This window comes from Ailuropoda melanoleuca, chromosome 15 (assembly GCF_002007445.2).
Source record: "Ailuropoda melanoleuca isolate Jingjing chromosome 15, ASM200744v2, whole genome shotgun sequence".
Classification (NCBI taxonomy): Eukaryota; Metazoa; Chordata; class Mammalia; order Carnivora; family Ursidae; genus Ailuropoda; species Ailuropoda melanoleuca.
Window position 1 is genome coordinate 33,277,849 of NC_048232.1, and position 11,330 is coordinate 33,289,178.

The 11,330-nt window shown below is 41.8% G+C and overlaps 1 protein-coding gene across 2 annotated transcripts in view; it reads right to left on the bottom strand.

Annotated features, from left to right (window-relative positions):
* The window catches only part of PYM1 (PYM homolog 1, exon junction complex associated factor), a 17,787-nt gene extending 6,925 nt beyond the window's left edge, over window positions 1-10,862 (bottom strand). Inside the window, exon 1 of one of the 2 annotated variants that reach the window (XM_019796138.2) lies at window positions 10,305-10,862. In XM_019796138.2, the coding sequence (XP_019651697.1) occupies window positions 10,305-10,380 (76 nt within the window). In that variant the 5' untranslated portion in view covers window positions 10,381-10,862. Of the gene's footprint in view, window positions 1-10,060; window positions 10,269-10,304 lie in introns of those variants that run through there. The other variant, XM_011220698.3, reaches the window with a different exon arrangement.
* Between the last annotated feature and the right edge of the window lie 468 nt (window positions 10,863-11,330).

The following is an 11,330-nucleotide window of genomic DNA, read 5'->3' on the forward strand; positions in this document are numbered from 1 at the left end:
AAATAAAAACTTTAAAAAAAAAAAAAAAAAACCTCTCATTTTACGTTTCAAACCTAAATGGTTTGGAGAAGGTGTACACAACAAAGAGTGAAATTACTTTTGACCCGGTGATTTATAAAGATTTTGTGGAGGACACAGACCTGTTATGATCTTTGGAAGATGAGCAAGATTTAGACAGGTGGAGGTGGGGGGGGTGTGATTATGAGAAAACACGAGAAAGGGAAGTATTTCGGGCATATGGGACAACACAAAGGGACAACTAGACTAGTCAGGATCCTGCTTAAAATTCTTTCCGGGGGCGCCTGGGTGGCACAGCGGTTAGGCGTCTGCCTTCAGCTCAGGGCGTGATCCTGGCGTTCTGGGATCGAGCCCCACATCAGGCTCCTCCGCTGTGAGCCTGCTTCTTCCTCTCCCACTCCCCCTGCTTGTGTTCCCTCTCTCGCTGGCTGTCTCTATCTCTGTCCAATAAATAAAAAAAAAAAAAAAAAAATCTTTAAAAATTCTTTCCGGATTCCTATTGCCCTCAGGGTACAGGGAGGCCGGGGACTACACACAAAAGGCCTTGCTAGCCGTCTCCAGTCTCTAAGCACTTAGTCACACTCTGCTCCAGCCACTGAAATACTCACAAATCATACCAGAGCTGGGCCTCCATTCTCTATGCCTTTTTGCTTTTGCTTCCTTTGGCCTGGGATAGACTCTCCTTGATTCTTAGCTTAGTTAATTCCTATTGGTCTTTAAAGGTCAAGTTCAAGTATACACTCTTCAGAGCAGTCTTCCCTGACCTTCCCACCCCAAGCCAGGTTCAAAGCAGCCCTTTGTGCAACACCTTTGTGCAACACCTTTGTGCACAGCACCTGTCTGGGCTTTTATCATGCTCTAATGTTTACCATAATTACGTACTTCCTTGAGAGCAGAGACTTTGTCTTTGATCTCTGAGGTAAAGCGCCTGGCCTATAGAAGGCTGTAATTAATTCAAATTAATAAATAAAGAGGGGCGCCTCGCTGGCTCCGTTGGTAGATTATGTGATTCTTGATCCCAGAGTTGCAAGTTCAAGCCCAACATTGGGTATAAAGATTACTTAAAAATAAAATCTTTAAAAAAATTTTTTTAAATAAATAAGTAAATTTAAGCATCATATTAGAGAACAAGAACCTAGTATATTTTAGGCAAAAAGCACCTGTAATGGGAAAAGAGACTAGAAGTAAATTAGTCAGAATATGAAAGGTATCCAACCTCCTCTTGAATTTGGACTTAAGCTTCAGACTGTGGGAGAACGCTGAAGGCCAACACCAGAGTACAGAGGGTCTGCTCAAAGCAGTGCTTGAGCATTCACCTCAACATGTGTAACAGAAACTAAAAGTAAAACAAATGAAAATAATAGTCACAATAGAGAAAAACGGATTTAGTCTCTATGGGTATTGAGAAGAAAATCAAAGAGAAATTCATTACGAAGAAGTCAACAGGACCTGTAGACTGCCAAGATTTGAATTAGACGAGATAATTGAAACTGTGCTCTAACGGGTTTAATCTGGTGCTTTTCACATGTATTCTCTTATTTTTCACAACATACCTGTGGGTAAACTGGGCATATGGTAATGGTATTTATTCACACATGGATTTTAAATGTTTATTGAGTACTGGGTGTTGCGCCAGGCTCTGTTACAGGAACTAGGGATACAACAATGAACAAAGCAAGCAAAGGTCTTGCCTTTTTGTATCATGCATTCTAGTGAGGAAGAAAGGCAGTAAAAAAGAACACAAACTAATTACAGTATCACTCTTGAATGTGCAAAATTTGGAGGATAAAAATCACCAATACAAAGAAAATTCAATACCTGAAACTAATACAACACTGTACGTTAATTACACTGGAATTAAAACAAACAATAACAACATTAAAACAACAAAGAAAGTTCAGAGAAGATGACAACTTTGTGAAAATAATTCAATTCTAGACAGGCAGTGTTTTACACAAAATTAAGGAGAAAAGGACAATGCTCAAAACATATATTTAAGATAACTGCACAAAGATTATAGTTCAAGGCTTAAGACTAGTAAAGATGGAATGTGAGAAAAGACATGGCAGAAGCTTCTTGAATGGCCATCCTAACTGGAAGCCCTGAGATCCAAATAGTCCATTATCACAAAGAAGCACCTATTCTATGTTCTCTTGGTTCCATTCTCTGGCCTTCAAGGTATCCAAAGGTAAAGTCAAAATGAAGGGAATGGTCTGGAGATTCCTACCCCTAGAAATAAAAACCAAGGGCAGGATATCAGGATTTTCAGGTAACCCCCTTAAGAAAGTCAGAAACTACAGATGAGAGACTGCTACTATAAGAACTTGGTAAATTTAGCTACTTTCCCACATCGGCTGTTTTGTAATCCTTAATCTGTTGCCTTAAACTGTAAAGGGCCTTGTTTTGGGGAGTGGCAGGAACACAGCGAAGAGACAAGACAGCAAGCAAGAGACAAGACTCTGAGGGGTTAGGTGAAAGTGATTGTTAAAGGTGTGTTGAATCCTTGTGATCCGCTTCAAGTAAGAGAGACCTGTGTGACAAATCTGAGCCTGGGGATGATCTCAAGGCCAAGAATTGTAACACCAAGATGTAACTCCTGGAGAAAATACAGAAAGAGAAGATCCAATACGCAGGAATGACCCTGGAAAAACGGTCATGATCATCTTCCTCAGGAATGCAAAGGTATCGGCAGTAACAGAAAACAATTCTAGGAGAGGAGAACCAGGACAGTGTTACGCCATGGAGACCAGAAGAGTTTTAAGGGGAGCTGATTATGGGTATTAAATAACACACAGATATTAAGGAAAAGGAAAATTGAGAAGAAAAAGATTACTGATTTTGGCAATTTGGAAATTTCTAGTTATCTCCAAGAATATAGCTTCAGAGAAGTAGTCAGAAACCAGACTATAAATTAATTAAATGTAATAAACACTTATTGAAAGCTTCCTATGAGAAAGTACCCTATTAAATGCTATAGGGATTATCAAGAGGGAGTAAAATGGTCCCTACTTTAAAGCAATTTGGGCACCTGGGTGGCTCAGTTAAGTGCCTGCCTTTGGGTCAGGTCATGATCCCAGGGTCTGGGATTGAGCCCCACGTCGGGCTCTCTGCTCAGCGGGGAGCCTGCTTCTCACTTTCCCTCTGCCTGCTGCTCCCCTCTGCTTGTGCTCTTTCTCTCTCTGTCAAATAAATAAATATTTTAAAAAAATCAAGCAATTTATAGTCTAAGGAAGAGGGTGGACAAGTTAGGCAAGGAATAAAACAAAAATATAAATGTCTTAGGTATCTTAAGAGATACTGATACACACTGGTACCAGATTTCAAGAGAATATTCACACCCTATTTGATGGGGGGAAATGACAGAAAATCAGGAGAATCTAAGGGACCTGACCTCAAATACTAGGTAGCAGTAGTAATAACAGTAACAAATCAGTGGCTGATATTTCTGCAGGCAGAAAAAAGAAAGGAAGGAGCCTTCTAAGAGAAGTAACAACAAGCAAAATCACAGCAGTGGAAAACTCACAGTATGTTAAGAACAGTTAGGAAAGAGCATTTAATAAGCATAATAAGTGGCTGCATTGCATCAGGAACTTTACATGCCTTACTTTACTGAATCTAGACAATGGGTAGATATTATCATCTACAGCTGAGACTGACAGTCTTCAAGAGGTTAAAGATGTGTCCAAGACCGCAAAGGCACAATGCTATTCCGCCTTACACCACACAGCCCAGTTTCACTGGGAGGTATAGACAGAGACCTAGTATGTGGTGATACCATACTGAAAAGAGGGCTCATATTAAATAGTATCTAAGAGCAAATGGTACATATGTAAATTTCACAGTCAATTCCAAAAAGAGAGTAACAGCTACCAGATGATGAGAAATAGCTTGCCCAAAGTTACAGTAAATAAGCTGCAGAATTCAAACCCAGGTGGTGGGTTTGTTCCAAAGGCTGTGCATTTTACACTACTATTGCATATTGTGTTATAAATGAAAAAGATAGAAAAAAGTTCAACCTCACTAATAATCAAAGAAAATATAAATGCAAAACAATAAAAGATAATTTCCATCTGTCAAAGTAGTAAAATTTTTGAAGATGAGAATACCAGTGCGGTCAAAGACATGGTTAAACCAGCATAGTCATATATTGTTGGTGGTGAAACCTTTTAGAAAGCAATTTGGCTAACACAGCAAGACAATAAAGGTAGTCCTATCGTTTCCCAGCATTTTCCAAAGCTTTTGTTATATAAAACACTACTTCCATAAGATATCAACAAGGGTTACCCCCAAAAATTGTTAAATAAGTTTGGGCAATTCTGGGTTCAACAAAGAAAAACAATTTTGTATTTATCCGCAGGACTTAAATGAGCTAATGTGTTCTTATTCATGTAAATATCCACAATGGAAGTGTGATTTACTTTTCCCAAATTTATCTGACCACAGGAACCTTATTTATGTTATTTATTTTGTTTTTACTTATTTTATAGCACATCTCATAGGACTACTAAGCATTCCGAGAATCATATTTTGGGAAATACAGCCATTTGGTATGATCCCAATTATGTAAAATATAGACACGCTACATATGTGCACAGAAAGAAAAGCTAAAAGGAAGCATAGCTATAGTGATCTCTGGGTTCTAGAATTAACAAATATGCGTGTGACTTCTATTTTATACTGCTTACAAAAACATTTTCCAAGGCTCCTGAAATCAACATGAATTAACTTTATACTTAATAATAAATCAATAAATGCTTGTACTCTCTAACTCAATAATTTTACTTCTGGGGACTCAATCCTAAGAAAATAACCCTAAATGCAGGCAAAAATTTATGCACAAAAACATTCATAGAGTTCTAACAAAAATTCTGGAAACAATCTAAAAGTTCAATAACAGAAGAAACATAAGAGTGGGTGCCTGCCCAAACAATAAAACATTCTGCCAGTATTTTAAAAAATGTTTACAAAGAGTTTCTAATAGCAAGGAAAACTATTTATGGCATAAAGTTAAATGAAAAGGCAAAATATAATTGTATATATCATCCATTTCAAAGGTATTTTTAAAATGCACAGAAAAAATAAAGATCAGAAAGATACGTGCCAAATTAAACAGCTGACTCTGGGTGGATGATATATATGTATATATATTTTTAAAGATTTTATTTATTTATTTGATAGAGAGAGACAGCCAGCGAGAGAGGGAACACAGGCAGGGGGAGTGGGAGAGGAAGAAGCAGGCTCCCAGCGGAGCAGCCTGATGTGGGGCTCGATCCCAGGACTTTGGGATCACGTCCTGAGCCAAAGGCAGACGCTTAACAACTGAGCCACCCAGGCGCCCCGATAATTTATACTGAACAAAAATTCCATAAGTAAATCTGTACTTAAGGGACAGTAATTTGACAACAGTGTGTCATATGAATTGGAACAGAGAGACTGGAGATAGGACAACTATTTAGGAGGTCACAGCAATATTTTCAGGATAAAGGAAAATGGAATTTTATCAGGCATGCAGAATGACCCAAGTACTATGCTTGATACTCTGCATATATAATCTCTTCTGATCCATATAATAATCCTTACATAGCAGTAATAATTACAGAACCATTTGCTGGGCACTTTCTATGTGCCAGAAATGTACATTCTTTCATTTAAATTTCAATTCTCACAATAATCCTATGTTGTAGGAGTTATTATTCCAATTTCATTGATGAGAAAACTAAAGCTTAGATTCCCAAGGCTTAAAATTCCCAAGGCCATCTAGCTAACAAGTACTGAAGATGCGTTAAGTAAGGATAATGGCAGTAGGAATAGAAGAATGACATTTTGACAACTGGCGTATGGCAGGGGATGGGGAATGAAAGGAATAAAAGATGATGCAACAAATAGCCACAAATACAACAAAAATACCTAGTGCTCTGATCTTGGTTTCTTGATACCATTCTCCAGTAAAAGGAACAGGGGCTCCTTGGAAAAATGGCTGATTCTAGGACTGGGACAGGAAATACAAAAGACGAGCCTGGAGCATCTTCTAGTGCCAGAAAGTAAGGAAGAGCTAAAAAAAACAAAAACAAAAACCTACACTGTTGGGGGTATGTCAAAGGGACATGGGGCCAACTAAAAGAACTCCTAATGTCCACAGCTGGAACAGCTGAGCAATAAAATAAATAGTATTGGATTACAACCCAAAGTCCATATTGCTATAAATAAATGACTGAATAAATAAATGGAGAAGAGACAAATCTGCAGAAAAATTCCAAATAACATATGTAAATATTCCAACCTTGAGGAAGGAAACGTAACTTCCCACTCTTTAAGTACAGGCTGTGAATAGAGACTTTCTTCTAGAGTACAGTATGGAAAAGAGAAGGAAAAAAAAAGGTAACCTTACAGTGGAGAAACCCTACAAACACTACTTCAGCCAGGTAATCATGGTCAGTATCAACAGTAAAAAAAAAAAAATCATTATTATATGTACCCTCAATATGATGAAAATGTCACTTTTCTCTGAGGTTGTACCCCAAAAACACATAACCCCAGACTAATCATGAGAAAAACATCAGACAAATTTCAAAAGAGAGGCATCCTAGAAAATACTCGACTTGTAGTCCTCAAAACTGTCAAGGTCATCAAAAACAAGGAAAGTCTAAAAAACTGTCACAGCCAATAGGAGCTTAAGGAGACATGAGAACTAAAAGTAATGTGGTATCTGGGACAGGAACCTGGAACAGAAAAGAAAGGTAAAAACTAAGGAAATCTGAATAACGTATCGACTTTAGTTAATAATAATGAATCAACAATGGTTCATTAATTTCAATAATGGTACCATACTAATGGAATGTAAGATGTTAATAATAGGAGAAACTGAGTGTAACGTATATGGGAATTATCTGTATAATCTTCTCAAGTTTTCTATAAATCTAATACTGTTCTAGAAAACAAAGTCTATTTAAAATTAAAAAGAGAGAGATGGTGCAAAAAGTTGATCTTGGGTTGGCTAGGACAAGGATGCCATTAACAGAAATAAGGACGGAAAAAAATATACTGATTTTGGGCAGACTGAATTTAAGGTGTGACAGTATATTCAAGAATGAAAGTTATTCACCAATCAATTAGAAAAGGGAATTGGCAACTAAGAAAAGAGGCTGGCACTAGAAACAAAACCATAAAGAATTAAGGGACAAATAAGCAGTAAGAAAATGAAAACAGTATGTGTAGACCTGTTTGTTATTCAAGAAATCAGGCTGTGAACAGGAAAGAGACAAAAATGATAACCCTTGACTTTTCAATGAAATAGAAAGTGGGGGAAAAAAATGAAGCCATCTGCTACAGAGAGAGAATTAAAGGGAGGGTCACAGAATGCTGGAAAAGGTTGGGGGAAATAGCCATGGTAGACTTTAAGCAAAGAAAAAAGAATTAGAGAGAAGCCGGGACCTTGGCAGAAGTTAACACTAAGTTACATTATACTGAATGTAGCTAGTTTTGCGCTTTTTCTCTAGCCATGTGCCATGGCCTAGACGTAGAAGCCAAGAAAATAGGTGATGGGTATGATTCAAGATAACAGAAGTGCTTGCTGAGTACAGAAGATCAAAGTAAATTAGGAAAAGCAATGAAGATAGTATCAAAATGGCTAGTCACCAAGGTCTAGCAGAGCAGCATCAAAGGGAGTCATGAAGGTACTGGTAGATGCAATGAAATGGGAAAGGTCAAGAACCTAAGAAGGGCAAAAAGCAGATTCTGTGAATGTGAAATCATGAAAAAGGTAACTGGTAAGGAGGCTAAAGTGATGGAGAGCACTTGAAGGGAAGCAGCGTCATAAATGAGGTCCCGGTTGTAGTGATTCTGATGTATAGCTACTTTAATTTTTTAAATATTTTATTCATTTATTTATTTGAGAGACTGAGGGAGAGCAAGCAGGGAGGGAGCAGAGGAGAGGGACAAGCAGACTCTGCGCTGAGCCCAGAGCCCGATGGGGGGCTGGATCTCAGGACACTGAGATTACCACCTGAGCTGAAACCAAGAGTGGAACGCTTAACCGACTGAGCTACCCAGGCGCCCCTGATGTTAGCTACTTAAAAAATACAAAGGAGGGGTGCCTGTAGTTCAGTTGGTTAAGCAGCCGACTCTTGATCTCAGGGTCGTGAGTTCAAGCTCCAAGTTAGGCTCCACACTGAGCATGGAGCCTACTTAAGGGAAAAAAAAAAAACAAAAAAACAAAGGAAAGTCTTGTGCTGAGGAACTATAAGATCAGAGTATTCCAAAGATGCTGGAGAAACTGCAAGTAAGAGCAAGAACCACAGTGCAGAAAAAAGTGTGATGCAATAGGTCTCGGCCCTTACGGACAATAAATGATGGCCCTGAGGTTTTAGAGAAAATGCCGTGATTGCATGGCAATACCTTCCGCGAAGATCAGAGGTGACAGTGGTAGGTCAATGACCTAGTAGTAGTAAGAGAAAGCAAAAAAGCAGTGTGATTCCTTCTCTTCTACATAGTCACAGAGAACAGAAGACACCTCTTAGTGGGAGGGTAGGGTGAAAGGTGGTATCTGGATTTTCATGAAATCAGTTTAAAGAAGATAGTTAGGGGCGCCTGGGTGGCACAGCGGTTAAGCGTCTGCCTTCGGCTCAGGGCGTGATCCCGGCGTTATGGGATCGAGCCCCGCATCAGGCTCCTCTGCTATGAGCCTGCTTCTTCCTCTCCCACTCCCCCTGCTTGTGTTCCCTCTCTCACTGGCTGTCTCTATCTCTGTCAAATAAATAAATAAAATCTTTAAAAAAAATAAAATAAAGAAGATAGTTAAGAATAAAGAAAAGTGTACCGGACAATGAGTAATATTTTCAAAGCACACATTTAAAGGAGCCAGTAGAAGAAGGACCCACTGAGTAGAGAACAGGAGAAGAGAGGTTCTGTGTACCACTTTGAAATATGAGGCTGGAGAGAAGTAGGAGAGGTCTGGCTTGTCATAAGATACCATAGGAGAGGTGGGCTGAGACCTAAGGAACATGCAAAGCAGCAAAGCAAGAGCATAAAAGGCACATTTTAAAACACAGCATACACAGTGTCAGTTCTACAGAAGGCACATCCACAGTGAAGGCTACAAAAAACTGTAACACCTTGCCCTGTACAACATTTTCTAAGTTGCTTTCACATATGCTATCTTATTTGATCGTCACTAGGTAGATATTCCTATGCACATTTTTCTAAAGATGAGGAAATTAGAATGGGACAAAACCAAAATGAAAATAATGACTTCAGTTTTCAACACATAAACCTCCATACACAGTGGACACTTCAGCATCTCCATCAGCCAGGCCGGAAGTTCTTCTCTAGCCAGAAGTGATAGTGGATTCTATGAACTTGTCAGAGGGCTTGGAAGGCCCCTAGACACCTCCTGTTTGCATTCCTCCACCTCAGATCCCTCAACTTTTATCACCATCACCACCAGAGACAATACAGAAGGGTGATGCCATCAAGAAGAAAACTCAAGCTGAAAGTTATATTAGGTTCCTCTTCCCTTCACACCTCTGAACCTCAGTGACCCAAAAATGAAGACGAGGGAGGGAACAGAAAAAGCATTATATAGCAATGAAGAGGTCTTTAACAGATACAACTTCGAGAAAGAGAATTAAAACGGAGCTGGGGGTAGGGCAGAAGGCAGGTACAGCTGAAAGATGGGGGAGGGGAACAGGAGAAAAGCTGGAATTGGGAGGGAACTGAGAGTATAGGAGCTCCCAAGCCTGGAGAAACCAAAACAGATATGGGATCTCCAGCTGCTGGAGAAAAGCTAAGGGCCCATGAGGGTCCTGGAGCAGGGACTTGCACTGAAGGACCCCAGGGTTTGGGTGACCGGAAGCAGAGACCCCCAAACACGAGACCAGAAGGGGGCGCAGGTGACACCCCATAGGAGAGAATGAATGGGGAAGGCGGTCCGGAGGGCGGGGCAAAAGGAGGGGCCCCGGGATGGGCGGGGCACAGACCCCTTTCCAAGTCCGAACCCCTGCCCCGAGAGCCCGGGGAGAAGCGACTCCGCGCCTCCCGCACTCACCGCCGGTCTCGTCAGTTACATAGGGAGTCGCCATCTTGAAAACGCAAACCACTTCCGGCGTGAGCGGGCTGGGGTCCCGCCCCCCTCCCCACCGGAAGTGGAGTCCAGATCCTAGCCAGCCACCATTTTAGTCTTAAAGGGAGAGTACACCATTTCGTAGACAGAGGTGGAGGAGGAGGAAGGGAGAAGAAGCTAAAGACTTGACTAAAATAAAAGCAGTAGGCTCTATTACTGCCACTGATACCAGTGCTGGGTGCCTGCTCCGAGTAAACCGGTCCTCTGGGCGCCGAGAGAAGTTCCGAGGCACGGCCCCTCTCCATTCGTCCAGGACCTTCGAGGGAAAAGGGGGCAAGGCCCACCAGCACCCGGAAAGTGGGGCTGATAAAGCGTTAGAATATTCAAGCCCTATTCTGTACCCAGGTCCCAGAGGGGCTTGGGGACAAGGGGCGCGCAAACTCCGGGAACGCACTGGGGCGCACCAATGTTGTCGGGGGTGAATGGAAGACCCCAACTGATCCCCTCTTAGAAGTAGGGAGGTCGAAATCTCGTGTCGACTGCCCTCGGCTACCCAGCTCAACCCTCCGGACAGAGATCCGCGAGAGGAGCGTGCAAGGCAATGGGTACTGCCGGTCGGTCACCTGTCCCCGCAGCCTCAGGGCTGCTGGCGAATTCCACGACCGAGGCGGCGGCGGGCCGGGTTGGGCGGGCAGCCCTAGCTGGCCCTGCCCTTGGGGCGGCCCGGGGTATTCGGGTGGCGTAGCGAGGACGGTCTAAGTTTGCTCTGGCCTTCGACCCCGGGAGCCTCCTCTGGCTGGGCCCCAGGGTCAGAGGGCAGGGTGAAGGCTTCTGGGCGGAGCCAGTTAATATTCTAATGAACCTCGTCCAGGTCTGGGCGCTGGGGATCTAAAGCGGGGCAACTCGCCAATAGTCGGGGCTTGTACGGTCACTTCCTTTGCAGTCCTGCCCTGCCCCGTGCCTCCCCTATTCTTTAGAGGAACCCAAATGTTTTCCCTCCCCCGCTCTTTTCAGCAGCTGTTGTTCCTTAAAGGCTACGTCCTGCTCAACTCGTTTCCCCCCTACAGCTTGGGAGTGGCTGGCTGCAAGTTACTCTCCTCAGGTGTTGGCTCTGTCCTCCCCTACTATGTTTTTTTTTCCTTATTGTTTTACCTTCCTCCAAATCCCCTAATTTGGCTTGGATTAATGTACAACTGTACTGCTGGAACCCGTAGAGAGAAGCAAATATTAATGAGTGTCTCTAACACTAGGCTGT